This window comes from Lethenteron reissneri, chromosome 47, assembly GCF_015708825.2.
Source record: "Lethenteron reissneri isolate LAM-NWPU_2019-01 chromosome 47, ASM1570882v1, whole genome shotgun sequence".
Lineage (NCBI taxonomy): Eukaryota > Metazoa > Chordata > Hyperoartia > Petromyzontiformes > Petromyzontidae > Lethenteron > Lethenteron reissneri.
Window position 1 is genome coordinate 2805643 of NC_083825.1, and position 16290 is coordinate 2821932.

General features: G+C 47.6%; 1 protein-coding gene across 1 annotated transcript; it reads left to right on the plus strand.

Annotated features, from left to right (window-relative positions):
- Window positions 1-255: 255 nt before the first annotated feature.
- LOC133354359 (core histone macro-H2A.1) lies at window positions 256-15744 on the plus strand. The gene is made up of 8 exons (XM_061571141.1): window positions 256-689; window positions 5155-5261; window positions 5895-6134; window positions 7564-7671; window positions 9229-9328; window positions 10104-10193; window positions 11134-11308; window positions 11888-15744. The coding sequence occupies exons 1-8, from the start codon at window positions 518-520 to the stop codon at window positions 12051-12053; spliced, it is 1158 nt and encodes a 385-aa protein (XP_061427125.1). The 5' UTR covers window positions 256-517; the 3' UTR covers window positions 12054-15744.
- The last annotated feature ends 546 nt before the right edge of the window (window positions 15745-16290 follow it).

Genomic DNA, 16290 nt, shown 5'->3' on the forward strand with positions numbered 1-16290 from the left:
CCCCCCCCTCTAACCCCCTCGCTTTGTCTGCATGACCCTATGACCCGGAAGCGCTCCCTGCTCGTTTCCTGCGCTCCGCGGCCGTTAACGAGGCCCCCCCTCGCCGTTGGCCGAGCGCCGCGTCACGTGCTCGCTGCGGACCAACGAGAGCGAGGCGCGCGCATTGCACGGCGAGTGCCGACCAATGGGGAAGCGCTTTAGTTTAAAACGCCGCGCATGCGCACTGGGTCCGTGCGAGGCAGCGAGGTTTTCCCCGCGCTTTTTCCTCCCCCCACCACCACCACCAACCCCGTGGTCGCCTCCACTCGCCCACACAACAACAACAAACAAAACAATCGCAACTAAAAACAGCGATAATCATTGACTAACCACACTATTCTCCACGCCGCCACCACTACTACCCACTCCGTATCTTACCTCCACGTGTGTGCACTTTTGTTGTTTTCGCGCAGCCGTTCGCCACCTTGCAACGTTTCGTCGGTTTTAAGCGAGAAGACGCACGCCGCAATCAGCCATCATGTCGGCGCGAGGGGGCAAGAAGAAGATGACCAAGCTGTCGCGCTCGTCGCGTGCCGGGGTCATCTTCCCCGTGGGGCGGATGCTGCGGTACCTTAAGAAGGGAACCCACAAATACCGCATCGGCATGGGCGCGCCCGTCTACATGGCCGCCGTCATCGAGTACCTCACGGGTGAGACGCACGTAGTCGGTCGCCAGCCTCCGAGCGGGTGGTGCTGCTTGTTGCCGGCCGCTTGGCGTTTTGTTCCCCCCCTCCCTCCCCTCCCCTTACTACTCTCTGCGTGGACGGTGCGGATGAGTTGTGTGAGGCGCACACTTGGACTGCACCGAGAGCCCCCCCCCCCCCCCCCATAGCACATAGACTTGCATAGACCCATCAGTGTGCAAACACTTGCATGTAAACCTTTGAGACACAGCCCCCCCCTAGACTCTCGTAGAAACATACTCAGCCGTACACTTGCATATTAACACCCGTGTAGTATACATTTAGGCCCGTGTGTTTACACGTGACTTTACCGAAAGAACCAAGAAGATGAATCCCTGCAGTCACGAAAGCTTTAAATCGAAATTTACATGGAGACATTCTAGATTTGAAGCTTTCGTGACTGCAAAGATTCATATTCTTAGGTTTTTTCGGTTAAGTCACGTAAGTAAAAAATAAAAATAAACGTGATTTTTTATTTTATTTTTTTATTTTTATTTTATTTTTATTTTGATGTTTTACTTACGTGACTTAACCGAAAAAACCTAAGAATATTACATGGAGACATCTTGTTAGCCAAATGCCCTCTATTCACATCAACTTCCTTAACATCTCATTTCACCGCGTCCTTCCATCTCCCCCTAAAACTTCCTGTGCTCCTGCCCAGCACCGGCGTCCACAGGCCCCTCTGAGCTACAGTGTTGGTCTCTTGTGTGAGTCTATGGGTCCTCTGCTCTGCATAGCCCAGCTTATTGTATCATCTTTACAAGTACATTTGCTTCTCAACACGTGCCCAAGCCTTCTTAATGTAGCCTCCCTCGCCAACTTAAAGCATATTAGCAATACCTGCCGGGGCTGTTGCGTCTTCGTTTACCCGAGGGTTTAACATGATGAAACTCAGTTTCTTGAGGCACTGGCTCTTTCTAAATTCATGATGTTGCCGTGGCAGAACCTAGTATCGTCGGTCAGGTGGCGATGTGATTACATTTTGTTGGTGAGTGAGTAGGAAGTTTGGCGAAAATAAGTACTGGATTATGAAAAGTCTGCAAGTGGGTTTTGTGGATTCGCTGGCTCCTGCCATAGGAATGTGGAGTTTTCGTCCGTGGCCAAGTACCATGAACGGATGTCAACATCGTCCCACGGTCGTGTCACGAGAGAATTTTTGTCAATGAACTGTAAATTGGCAAAGTTCCGTTCCGTGTCTACACACAGAGTGTTAGATCACTGGCCAATCGGTTTTGCAGACTTGCAGTAAGTAAACTTTGAATCGGTTTCAACCTTCTGGCTCTGACCAACAAAATCAGGGGTTTTAAACAAATGCTAATGGGTAGCCAGGTGTCATTGGTAAGATGTTATTTGTTGATAAAATGAGTAATGGTTTGTGGGCAGGCGCCTGCAACTGGCTGTGGACTGATCCTAGTTATGGGAATGAGGAAATGTCGGTTCATGACCGAGCACTGCTAGTAGAGATAAGCACGGAGACACTGCGGGTGGATACATTTAGTACCACCGTGTAGCATTTACAGGATGGACTAGAATTATCTTTGCCATTTGACCTCCATGAGCTCTTAGTAGCAGTTACAAGGGCAGCAGAAGGCAGTCCAGATAAATCCATTGTTGTACTGGACTGCACATACATGCTGCCCACCTTCACCTATCCGTACTGACACAACATGGTGAAGTATGTTTAGGTATCTTCCATGAAATGCATGGTGTGGACAGGTGCTGATCCAGCAGTGGATTGACAAGGACTAAATACACTAAGGGAGTAACAACTGTTCACTTAAGATTTTTTTATCCAATCTGAGACCACATTTTCGTCAAATCACAGACTCTTTGGTTGCACTTGTTCGCAGTCTTTTTCAGTTCTGGAATTTTTTAAAACTTTCATAAAAAATATCAAGCGATGCTACTTCTTTTTTTAAGTTTGTTTAGTTTAACTCGGTAAGAACCCACGACCAGGATAGTCTCATTTGCAAGGATGACCTCTTGGTCATCCAAAATTACAAAAACAAAAGCATAAAAACTATGTGCCATATAACAAAAAGTGAATAAATCGGTGCATAATCAAGACAATATAAATACAACAAAAACAGTGCTCAAAGGAGCACAGAGAGGTGCTTGCTTGCAATTATAGAGACAGAAAGTGGTCCACATGCAAGATAAGATGCAAGTTAAGTAAGTTTGCTTGTGCACGGCATGTTGCTCAAAGAGATGATGGCAGCCAAAAGAGGAACACGTCCTAGAGGTCGTCCACCACGGAGATGCATCGATGAAATCGGCTAGTGATGGATTGTTGTCGAAACATTGCTCTTTCTTCTGCACACAATTACAAGGAATACCAAACCATAAGAGTATTAATTCATGATAATTCCAGGTATGTTGGTGTCTTCGCAAAATGTATAGCATTAGGGTTGTTACCCATGCAATACGTATCCACCGCATCAAATTTGTTGATGTGCGATGTACATGTACAGCCCTTGCATGAGCCACTGCTGGATGAGACCTCCCCACACTGAGGATTGTCGTAACGTGACCATACTTTACAAAGCACTGCCCCCAATTGTTTTCTCAAACTCGTGTGTCTGTTTATGAAGATGTTGCTGTGCTGGTGGTGATCTACAATATGCCACAACACTTCACTATAAAGCTGCCCCAAACCAGTCTGTACACATGACCCTTGCTTTGCTTTCCTGTCCGCTGTAAGAGGAAGTACGACACTATATTGGAGAGGAGAGAATCCTCAGCTGTTCCTGGAGAGCCGTGGTGGTAGGGGAGGCTGTGAACACCATTCATTAATAAGTTAATAAGTGAGGCCATTAATGGGTGGCCTCCATTTCAGGATTTGACTGCACATCAATGTTTGCAGAGAAAGAAACAGATACAGATACACGTACAAACTAGCTGGGCACTAGGTTTCCGCACTTTTACACGCACGTTCTTGCATTCTAACGCATGCTTATAGCACTAGCACAAAAATACGTAGTTTTTTGTTGTTGATAAAACACTTTGGTGAAAGTTTGTTTCTTTTTTTGGTTGTGCACATTATGTACAAATTAGGGTATTGATTCACTATGAGATCTCTTTTACCAGTGGCAAAATATAATAGTAGGTTTTTACCCTTTTAACTGGTACAAAACTGACACCTTTATTCAAGGCATCATGTTTGCAATGACCACAACACAAGTAGTCAAAAAAGCAAACAAAAAGAAGCAACTCTGATAAGGATGATAATATGCACTGTCCTTGAAGTTGATTGGCCCACACCCGAGACGGCTTTCTTTAGAGCCTAGTCCCCATTGGTGTAGGGCCAGATGACACCAGAAGGCGTACAACTCAAACACAGTGCAATATCAGAGTATTGAGAGCTCGGGGTAAGCATTTACACTATGAGATCTCTTTTACCAGTGGCAAAATATAATAGTAGGTTTTTACCCTTTTAACTGGTACAAAACATGATGCCTTGAATAAAGGTGTCAGTTTTGTACCAGTTAAAAGGGTAAAAACCTACTATTAGGGTATTGATTCATAAGGCATGTTAGTAATTTTCTTAGTGATTGGTTTTGTAATTTTTGTGGTAACGTGTCTTTGGATGGATGCTCAGGCGTAAAATTATCCGAGCGGTGCAGCCAGTAGCCTCTTGGCTGCCATACATTTAAAAGTGACAAGGGAGTCAGGGCCAAGTACCACAGGTAGCTTTGGCTCGGATCCAGGGTAACGCTGGTATCAGGGCATAGTAGGCAAGTTTGTTTGTGATACATTTACTTGAAATTTATTTATGCTTACTTGTTTACGTTGAGTTGTGTGCTCAAAGCAGAACTCGTGTTTAGTTCGTTATTGTGCCCCTATCCACGAGGGCAGTGAGTCCGTGGTCTCGGCCCAGTAACCTCTCGACTAGCTTCGTTCCAGTACCAGTTTTCAGCAGACATGTAACCACTTTGGATAAAAAATATCCCTAATTTCCCATATTTGGTATAGTGCAATGTAATGAGACAAATTAGCCGTTCTCATTTTTCACAGGGACAGTGCGGCCCTTCTCGTGAGAGGAGAAGGCTCATGGAAGCGGATATTGCGGAGCTACCTCCGATCCTGTTAAGCCCCCTCTGGTCCACATAGCAGTGGGCAGCACTCTCCCACCACCCCTGCTGCATACGAGTAATATTTGTCGCATAACAGTAAAATTTACAAAATGTTTTCAATTGCCAGAGCTGGAATTTGGCTCGATGAAGTGCAGAACTAATTTGAACGTGCCGTTTTTTAGCGTGCATTTATTGGTTATAGTGCTGAGACCATCAACCCATTGCTCTTAAGAACCCGGTTTAATCTCAGGTGGCTGATACCTAGATAAGCACCCAGGATCTCAGCTATGCTGGCTGAGGGCCCTTGACCTCTCGCACCTCTTGACCGACTCGTGTAAATTTGTTGAACCCGGCAGCGGAAATCCTGGAGCTGGCGGGGAACGCCGCGAGGGACAATAAAAAGGGGCGCGTGACTCCACGACACATCCTGCTCGCCGTGGCCAACGACGAGGAGCTCAACCAGGTGAGCAGCGCTCGCTCCACAAGAGCCCCACCCTATGCACACTTCACAGAATAGTGGTGTCCTTAACACATTTTCAGGGGGGGGGTGGGCACTTTTGCCAATAAGACATCAGTGTGAGGGCCGCCACACTGCCTGCAAGTAGTGTTTTCACATTTGTGTATTGTCGGGGGTCACACAGTAGGGGCCCGCGCGAGGGGCCGCCAGTGGCCCGTGGGCCATGCAATGAAGAACACTGGAAAAGACGATCACTGTCACACACACACACTGCTAGCACACTCAGACTGAAGTGTGGTAGTGTATGATTGTGCTGTTGCGTGCACTGTTGCCTGTGTTTATTGCGTGCATCTCGGTATGTAGCATAGTTCTGTTTGCGATTATTGATGTTATGTACGTGTTTTTGTGTAAGTGTGCGATCGTGTATTTGTGCGGTTACACACAGTTATGCGTTTTGTGTGTGTATCTGTTGTCTGTGGTTGTGTGTGCTTGTATGTGCGATTGCCGTTTTACATGGTCGTGTGTGGTTGTGTTTTTGCCTTGTGTGCCTGCGTGTGATTTGCCCGCGGTTGTGCATGCGATTGCGCACGCGCTTGTAAGTTTACCACGCGCGCGTCTGTGCCGTTGTACCCCTTGTAGCTGCTGCGGGGCGTGACGATCGCCAGTGGCGGCGTGCTGCCCCGCATCCACCCCGAGCTGCTCACCAAGAAGCGCGGAGCCAAGGGAAAGTTGGAGGCCATTCTGCCCCCGCCCCCCAAGAAGCCCAAGGCCTCCCCCGCGGCGAAGAAGACTGCGGCCGCCAAGAAGGCGGCGGCAGCAGCAGCGGCCTCCGCATCATCCACCCCCAAAAAGGGCAAGAAGGGCAAGCAAGCAGAGAAGGTATCCCCTCCGCCCCCCAATTCCCCTGCTTAAACAAAACATCACCTTTACGATTTAAAGCTTTCGTGACTGCAGGGATTCATCTTCTTGGTTCTTTCGGTAAAGTCACGTAGAAGGGAAGTAATAAATTGATAAAAATAAAATATAATAAAATAATTCTCACGACATTTCGGCCACAACGCAAGCAGCCGTCTTCGGCCGTCCTCGGCTGCTTGCGTTGTGGCCGAAACGTCGTGAGAATTATTTTATTATGTTTTATTTGTATTATTTTATTACTTCTACGTGACTTTACCGAAAGAACCAAGAAGATGAAAACATCACCTGCTTTTGCCAAGTCGGAGGCTGCGTAAAAAATTCAGATGCTGGATTTTCGTTGAAGTAAAACAAGTTCTCGGAATATTTTTTGGCCACAATTTTACCCTGACCGTGCTGTTGGCATCACGTCATGAGACACAAAGTAGTGCCAACGCCTCGTATTGGAGAACTGGCCCCACAGAAGTGGATATCACTGAGCTATCTCTAGAGGATCCCTTCAAGGGATCTCTAAACCATTAATTTCCCACCCAATCTGCATGTGACAGTGAGGTTCGTCGCATGATGGTCAAACCATAATTTTAAATATTTTTGCCACTGGTAAAGGAGGTCTCATAGTGTAAATGCTTACCCCGAGCTTTCAATACTCTGATAGTGCGCTGTCTTTGACTTGTACGCCTTTTGGCGTCATCTTGTCCAACACCAATGGAGACTAAGCGCTAAGAAAAGCTGTCTCGGGTGTGGACCAATCAACTTCAAGGACAGTGCATATCATTATCATCATCAGAGTTGTTTTTTTTGTTTGCATTTTGACTGCTTGTGCTGTGGTTATTGCAAACATGATGCCTTGTATAAAGGTGTCAGTTTTTGTACCAGTTGAAAGGGTAAAACCCTATTACTTCAACATTTTAAATCTCAAGCGATAGAATTTGGCCAAATTAAGTATGGAAATCATGTAGAATATTTTTGGTAACTGGACCGAGACCATCAATTTACGACACTTTAAGACCCCTCCTGAAAGAGTCTTTGCACTCGGCATGATTTTCCTTGGTAAACATGTAATTTTCGATTTAAAGCTTTCGTGACTGCAGGCATTCATCTTCTTGGTTCTTTCGGTAAAGTCACGTAGAAGGGAAATAATAAAATAATAAAAATAAAACATAATAAATTAATTCTCACGACGTTTCGTCCTCAGGTGAAGAATGGAATCTCATTCTTCACCTGAGGACGGCTGCTTGCGTTGTGGCCGAAACGTCGTGAGAATTATTTTATTATGTTTTATTTTTATTATTTTATTATTTCCCTTCTACGTGACTTTACCGAAAGAACCAAGAAGAAACATGTAATTGTTTATTTACAACAATTGTTATTAACGAGCGCACGCGTTCTCTCGCAGGACAAGACAGCCGAGAGCAACAAAGCGACAAACGACAGTGCCACTGAAGATGGGCCTGGGGAGGGCTTCACCATCCTATCCACCAAGAACCTCTTCCTGGGACAGAAGGTGCCGCTTTGCTTTGCCTGACCACCTCTTCGCGCGGGCGATCGTTAACGAGCTTGGCGATTGCATCCGCCCAAAATGCCACTGGGCCGCCCTGGCAGCGATGGGAAGGTTGCGAGTTCGAATCCCTGTCATCAGCTGTCGCCTTGGCCCATCACCCTTATCGGAGTTGATAACTTGAGAGTACCCCTTTGTGGGCAAAAAAATGCTGTTTGTTCTCTGGTAAAGATTAGCGCCCTCACCAGACTAATGTGAGACTTCCAGCACTGACTCGGTGCCATTAGAAATTTGACACAGCCCCAATGCTGGAATGGGAATAGGAAGATGCTTTTAGGTTTTTACTTGCTCATTTGCTATGCCTATTGTATGTATATATGTTGCACTTCTTTCGCACCATACGTAGCCAACTGTGGTAATCGGAGGTGTGGGGAAGTACAACAAACTAAACACAAAGCAGCTCTAAAGAGTTTTCTATCTAGATTAAAAGTGCATAGATCCATTGGCTTCCGAATATCGGAAGGAAGTGTGTTTTAGACGGCTGCAGAAGCGCATCTGAAAGCGCGCGATGCGGTATTCACACAGTGAATAATATTCTTTTGACGGGACCTTTTTGCCAGTATCAAAGTAATATTATATATGAATATTATTTAAATATTATTTTCAATTATATGGCGCTCGCTTGAATGCCTCGGCATCTCAAAGTGCCTTCCATGTCATGTCAACCGTTTGAAGAGGGACCCCCCCCCCCCCCCCCCGTTGCAGCTCTCTGCCTCTCAAGGTGATTCGGCACTGACCTGAAAGCGGACTCGAGACGCACGTATGGGGGTGGGCAGTGTTGTTATGTGTAATCCCAAAGGAGTAATTTTTCTAATTTGGACTGACAATGGCACACACAATGGCCTTCTATTTTTGAAGACGTCAGGGATTTTTTTATGTCCACTGTGAAGCAGATGACGTGCATTTAGCAGGTTAATACACCCACAGTATTAACCAGGGGGGGGGTCTGCTGGATTTTAACCGCAAACCTCTCCAACACTTGTGCATTATGCTACACTCGGCGTTCACTATTTTCGGATTAATTAAAAAAAAACTGTTGCTTCTAGATACAAAATATGGGTAATTTGTATAAAAAGCATTTAGAATAAGATTCATTGAAATGTGTGACATAGTTTACACCTTGGAATAACAATCCTCCCTTGTATGATGGAGTTTATATTGCAATAACGCAAACGTAGAAAGACAGGACCAGGGTACAACGGATTACCACATCTGGTAAAAGCAAGTGAATCTAGAGGAGGAGAGCCTTGTAATCCAAGGCATGAGCATCGTGTAGTAAGATGATGAAGTCAACAAAGGGGCAACAACAGTGGATCGGATAGTTGATTGAGCGGATAGTTGATTTACTGGTTGGTTGATTGATTGATGCTATGGTTGATTCATTGACCAGATAGTTGATTGATTGGCCGGACAGTTGATTTACCAGATTATTGCCTGATGGGTCCTAGCTGTTGGTTGGCTGTGTGACGAGCCGTGCGTCGTGTGTGTTTGTGCCGCCCCCAGCTGGCGCTCACGCAGAGCGAAGTCGGCAACATCGCCAACATCTGTGTGGAGGCGGTGGTGCACCCCACCACGGCCGATATCGACCTGAAGGACGACCTCGGTGAGCCATGTGGCACACGCTTGAACGAAGTAGCCCATAGTTTGGTCAGTCAGCGTTGACTCGCCCGTTGGCTGAGCTGCGGCCGTGGTGCGAAAGAAGTTCAATCTACATGCAAACATCTGGAACCTCCACCTTCGCTAACCTGTACTGACGGATGTGATGAAGTATGATCAAGACAACTCTCACAATTAGGTGTGAGCAGGCTTTTCAGCGGTGGATTAACAAAGATCTATATTATACATGTTTCCTGTTGTTGATCGCTTTGAGATACAAAGGGCTGAACAATGACAATCATGATAGTTGGTTTTTTTACCCTTCCATCTAGCAACAAAACTGACACCTTTTTTACAAGGAGTCATGTTTGCATAGACCACAATACCTGCAGTCATAATGCAAACAAAAAACATAACTCTGATAAACTCTGATAATGTGCACTGTCCTTGAAGTTGCAACTTCAAGGACAGTGCACATTGTCAGAGTTATGTTTTTTGTTTGCATTATGACTGCAGGTATTGTGGTCTATGCAAACATTACTCCTTGTAAAAAAGGTGTCAGTTTTGTTGCCAGATGGAAGGGTAAAAAAACACAATTATCATATTTTTTACTGGCAAATGAGGTTGCAATGGTGGAATAACAATCATGTACAGCCTGCACTAGCACTTCATCATCACCAGCCCTTATCATTCCGCTGTTGGATGAAGGCCTTTCTAAGCCACTGAATGCAGATTGTTGTTGTTTTACCAAGTATTTTTGTGTGTGCCGGTGGCGGGTGTAGGTAGTGCGCTGGAGAAGGCCGGTGGGAAGGACTTCACGGAGTCGATCAAGGAGCTGCGCAAGTCCGACGGGCCGCTTGACATCGCTGCTGGTGAGTGTGTTGCTTGCTCACGCAGGCGTCCAGCAAAGGGATGAGAACGATGGCCAGATTTAGCGGTGTGTCGGTGACCTGTAGTTCCCTCTTGGTGTAACTGATGGAGAATACCGAAATGTAGTGATGTTTAAATGTCACTTGCGATCAGTTTCAATTTGGTGGCCGTTATGTGGCCATGGGCCGTATGGAATGAAGTTTCAGGCTGTAAGGGTCTTGGCAATGTGTGATTAACGGTGCTGTGCGTGTGTTTTTGTGTACTTGTTTGTGTACGTACCTGTGGGCGTGGGGAGTGGTGGCTCGGTGATGAGTGCACTGCGCTGCAAACTGGCGACCCGAGTTTGATTCCCGTTCAGAGCGAAACACCAGTCATTTTTAACTGAAATGGTCCTGTTGTACCTCTAGTAGGTCGACAAAGTTGGCCCGACTTGGTGCTGACCACACCACCAACCCCATGTGTACCGTGGTGGCATTCGTAGGTCCAGTGGTGATGTGACTCGGTGGTAGTGCGTATTCCACTTATTTGAGAGTGGCACGATTCAACTGGCAGACCACCCTGGTGATGACTGCGGGTGTAATAACCACAATATATGAACGCGCCATCTGCTTCAAATTGATTGTTAAATAGCCCTTCACGTCATTAAAATGAATAGGCCATTGCGTGCCAGAATCATGATCCAAAATGTGCCAAATTCTTAAAAATTACACTGCAAATTACACAATTGGAATTACACACAGCAATCATCACAAATTACTGGCAGACTAATGCCAGCTTGTGGGCTGGCTAGTGTTTCATCTTTTCAATTTCTGCACACCCAACTGCACTTTCATGTCCTGTATAAAGTGCTTCGAGATGCCCTGGCATGAACATGTGCTCGCGAGCGGCATTTAACCTTGAAGGGCTACATGGGGATCTTTATCTTTGTGTATGTGTGTGCAGCGGCGGCCAGCGTGGGTGCCGGTCTCTCGGTGAAGTTCGTAATTCACAGCCACGCGCCGCAGTGGGGCTCCGACAAGTGTGAGGAGCAGCTGGAGAAGGCAGTGAAGAACTGCCTCCTTCTGGCCGACGACAAGAAGCTCAAGTCCGTGGCCTTCCCTGCCATCGCCACGGGCCGGTGAGGGCCGCCCCCCCCCCCCCCGCCCACCCACAACAACTCTTTTCCTTCACACGTTTCATCTCATCATTCTCACTCGTAGCCTGAAGTGGCGTGGTGAACGTCGGCATAACAAAAAAAGCATAGAAACGATGAATTGGTGATGTGTGGTAATGGGGGAGGAGAGGTGAGGCCAACCTCGTGCTCACCCTGCTCCTTGCCAAACACTACCACTCACAAAACCAGCCTATCCGTCTGGAAAACCATCCCACTTCACATTTGCAGCATTCAATGTGCCACCTACTCTTTGAAGAGACACGTAAAAACCCACCACCCCTGTCCCCTGGCTTTCAAGTGACACTGAGCTTGGCTCCGTACCTCAGAGTTACGACCATTTGTGTCTGAAATATTGGGTGCATTACTAATTGCACTATTAATACTACTAGCACTGCCCCAACCATAACCAACCGGCCACTAGTTTTTAGCGCTACCCCTCACTAACTAGCCAGGCAACCACTCGTACTAGCTTTTTCCCACAGACCCTAAGCACTCTCCCTGCCCCCCCCACTCCTCCTCCTTCTGCCCCCTCCGCTCGCTCAGGAACGGCTTCCCCAAGCAGACGGCGGCACAGCTTATCCTGAAGGCGGTGAGCGCCTATTTCGTGGCGACCACCACGTCATCGCTCAAGTCCGTCTACTTCGTGCTGTCGGACAGCGAGAGCATCGGCGTCTACGTGCAGGAGCTCGCCAAGCTCGAGAGCAATTAACCTCTCGCTTGATGAGGGTCACGGGGGGGGGGGGGAGCGGGCGGTGGGTGCAGGTTTGGGGGGGGTGCGGGATAGCGGTGGGAAGGGAGGCTAGGGGTCAGGAGGGGAGTTCTCGGGGAGGGGTAGGGGGTAGCGTGGCGTGATGAGTGACGGCGCCTCTGAAGATGCGTTGAGGAGGAGAGGCGCGAGGGTGTTGGTGCGTTTTGAGGAGCCAGCGGTGTGAGCCAGCGGCACGCTCTCCGGCCAGACTCGCGCGCGGAGGACACCCACGGGCATAGCAGAGAACATTGCCACAGTGGTGGGGATAAAAGAGTTCTATTTTATTTTGTACGGCCGTGTATGTTACGCTGCAGGATTTTGGGGGTAGAGAAAAAGAACATATCGTCACCCAAAACTATTTTGAAAATACAACCCGACCCTTTTTATAGCCGAAAGGCATGGGGGGGGGTGGGGGGTTGCCCCCCCCTTGATGGGATCGTAAGGCTGGCCGCAAACAGTGTTGCGCCATCTAACAACTCGCCTCGCATGCAGTGTGAAGGAGTAAACGTGGTTTTTAACAAGGTAAGCACGTCGGCCGTTTGGGAAGTGAAAATTGGCTTCTGCCTTTAAACTCATCCGTGGGTCAGTGATTCGGCAAAGTGGAAGTGGTTCAGAGTTGTGTGGCAAAATGACCAGTGAATTATGGTGGTTACTCATCGGAAAAGGTTATTGGATAACTCTCTTATGTTGGCCTTACAAATAACTCTAACGTATTATTTGGTGATGCTGTTGGCAGCAGTGAACAGACACAACAACAAAAGCTACACATTTTGGCCAAAGAAAAAATGTATAATCCGCAACATTTTCAGCAACTGCCCCTATTCGTGTGCTACAAAGAACGCCCGTTGCCTGAAACGTCACCTATTGTATATATTGTTTTTCTTTTAAAGCCACAGTGTTATTGACGAATTGGATTTTTTTTACAAGTACGTCAATTCCACTAAGGTTTTTGGTATCATTTGATCGTTTTTGGCTCACATGGACCGTACAGTTGGATCCAGAGGTAAGCCCTCTGTTGATCTGAACGGCGAGGAATAGCCGCTGTGTTGGATGGGTGACGAGCGGAGCCGTGTCTGAGCTAAGCAGCTCAGCTCGGCACACTCGCACACCCCTACCCGCCGCCTGCCCTTCGTGCAGTTGCAAGTGCGCCGCGACACACGGGGTGTAGAATTATGACTGGTGGACGCAGGGTAGCACAGCACCTGGTGGTGACGTCTGTGATTTTATTTTGTGCAAGGAAAAAAGGCCAGTTTCACTAGCCCAGGCAAGCTCGGTTCAGAGCAGAATGCAACAAACAGGCTCGTGCAGGTACGCGCTTGGGCTGTAGGTTTCTTGCTTTGTTTATAAAAACAAAGCCCTACATTAAAAGTAACAAGTGAAATCACTGCATTGTCCAGCTATCATGTAAGGAATAGATGCCATTTGGTGCTATCATGGCGAGCTTAACAAGAGAGGTTTTTTTTTTTCCTTTCCTTTTCATGGACAAATCTTTAAACCCCGTGACGCTACAGCCTCGGTGGGTATTTACAAACTATAACGGTATGAGTCTTGGTTGCTTCTTCTCTGACTTTCCACTCGGGCACGGAAAGTCGTGCTGGGCAGCGCCGGGGTGGTGTGGGTGAGCAGCGGTGGGTGGACCGTACGGAGGAGCGCAATTCGGTGGGCGCCGTGGCATGTGCGCTGTGTTGGCGCTGGTGTGTTGTCGGCTTGCAGTCGGCGCGTGGCTGGGTATGGACTGGTCTGTGGTGGTCGTGTTTGGTGAGTGTTATTCGTTAGGCCCATAATTGTTATAAATTTTAGATGCATGTTGGCTTAGAGCAGGAAAATTAAAACGGCGTGAGGTGTGTGGGACGGTTGGCCGGTAGTCCATGGGCCAGAGCAGAAATTGACAAATTTTAGCAGTGCCGATGTAATTACAGTTATTTGCTAAGCAACTCATTATACATGGTTATCTACATCGCTGTGTTGGGCCACGTAAATCAATTGGAATCTCTGAAGTTATGCCACGTCAGGTGGTACCGACAAGTTTCAATGACTGATCTGGTCCCATCGACTACAATGGGAGCATGGCAGAGGGGGGGGGGGGGGGGTTCCAAACAAGAGGAAGACAAGTAGAGAAAATAATGTTTTTAAACATCAATTTGAATTCAGAATTAACAAAAAAAAGAAATAAAAAAAATAAAAAATAGCGGACACAATCTTATATAAGCAAATCGTTTCAGTTATTTCAAAGTTGAAAAAAAATATCCTTTATAAAAAAAACACAAAAAGAGTTGAAAGCTGTATAGATTAATGTACATGTATATGTAGTGGTCTGTGTGTTATGTGCATTTTTAGAGCATATTGCTGTAACATGCTTGTTTTTGTAGTATTTTTACATTCGACGGCTCCTGCTTTCCAAGTGCGGTGGTGACTTTGCTTTGCCCCCCCCCCCCCCTCAGTCACGGGCACCCAGGTTCGGGCCCCGTGCGATCAAAGGCTAGGAGACTGAAGCCTGTTGGGCACTCGGCGCTGCCCGTGCAAGCGAGTCAACCGCTTTGGCGTCGATCTCCACCTTGTTTTTACGCTTTCTTGTGTGCGCTGCTCGTGGGAGGTGGCCAATGCTTTCGGTAAGGGGGGGGGGGGTGCCGTTCCGATTCCAACGACCAGCGTTTGCGTAAACAGCGAGGCCAGTTGCCACTTCCGGCCGCACGGGGTTTTTTTTTTTGCGCGTCCTGATCTCTCGTACTGGGCCGGGGCGTTCCCCGTTTTTTCCCCCGTTCCTTTGTGGCGCGCGGTGCAGTAAGCTCTCCCGTTCGCCATCCCACAACCACCACCATCACGGCCACCTTGGGAGTTAGGGGTCACACTCTCGCGATGTCAGCCAGAACTTTGCTGTGAGGCCCCGTCGGAACGTTACGCCTCCCACTGCAGAGCCCCCCCCCCTGTTTCCGACTTCCCACGGGAACGTGGGTAGAAAATCTGGCTGCGGAGGGCTCGTGGCTAGCAGTGACACGAGTGGAGGGCAGCTGCAGAGAACGGTTACCATGGCAGCCTCGAGGCCGTGGAAACGCAATTATATTATCCAATGAGTGGCCTGCGTGGGCAGGAGCTGTAACGTTAGGTCGGAACGGATGGGCGGTTTGTGTTTTGAAGAGACCCACAGCTCGTCGTTTTTAGCAGGCGTCTGGTGTTTTACTCCTACTGGGGAAACGATTTGTTTGTCTCGGTTGCTCACAGATGGGTTGTCTTTTTACACCACAACGTTCCTCTTTGCAGTGACTGTTGTTCAGTCTGCCCAGTTCCGTGTGACAGTGGTCTTGTTCACTTAGAAATTCGTAAGAATTAACTATGACGAATATAGGTGAACAATATATTTTTGTTTTAGACTGATTTCTGCTTTGTGTTCGGCCTTGGCGGTATAGGTTTTATGTTGATGTGTGATCTCCTGCTGTCTCTCCCCAATTGTCAAGTTTTAATGCCCAGCCAGAACTGGGGAGGGATGCCAGGGATTTGCTGTTTTATAAACCAATGAAATGTTTTCCTAAAGTGTACCATTATAAACCTGATCTTAACACACGCAACGTGAACACGTGAATAGCGCCAGTCACATCAGCTGAGTCTGTGTTGGTGTGTTAGTTTATAATAAAAGCCCTCCTTGGTGGAAACCACATTGTTCATCTCTTTGAGTCCTAAGCGTCGGGTCTGACTACTTTCCCCCGTGATCCCTCTCTAATGATGGGACGTTGAGCCGGTGGTCTGGGCAAGGTTGAGAGTTGTACATTCAATGTGGACATGTGACATGTATGCAAGGAATATGGTTGTAAATCGGGCCTTCCAATTATTTATGAGCAGCACATCTCTGCGTTGTGTTTATATTTGCAGCCTGCACGCACTCTGGTGAGGTGGGTCTACGTACGGTGCGAAAGAAGTTCAACAAATAGTTTACCGAGAGAGTTGCATTTGAACAGTGTGCCCACGTGCACACTGACATTCATTCCAGGTGGTGGTGGATGGTCGTGTACAGTCTACGGTCCTCGATACATTTTAGGGCAATCATTACCAGCGACGCATGGACCTCAAGTGACTCGCAACTTGTTGGGCAATGGAATAGTGACGGTCTAAGCTGGAAACCCAAGAGGGAAGGCTTTTTCATCCGTCCACTGCCTTCCCCAATGTACTGACCTGGAAGCTGCTATTTCTCTGAAGTGAAGATCGC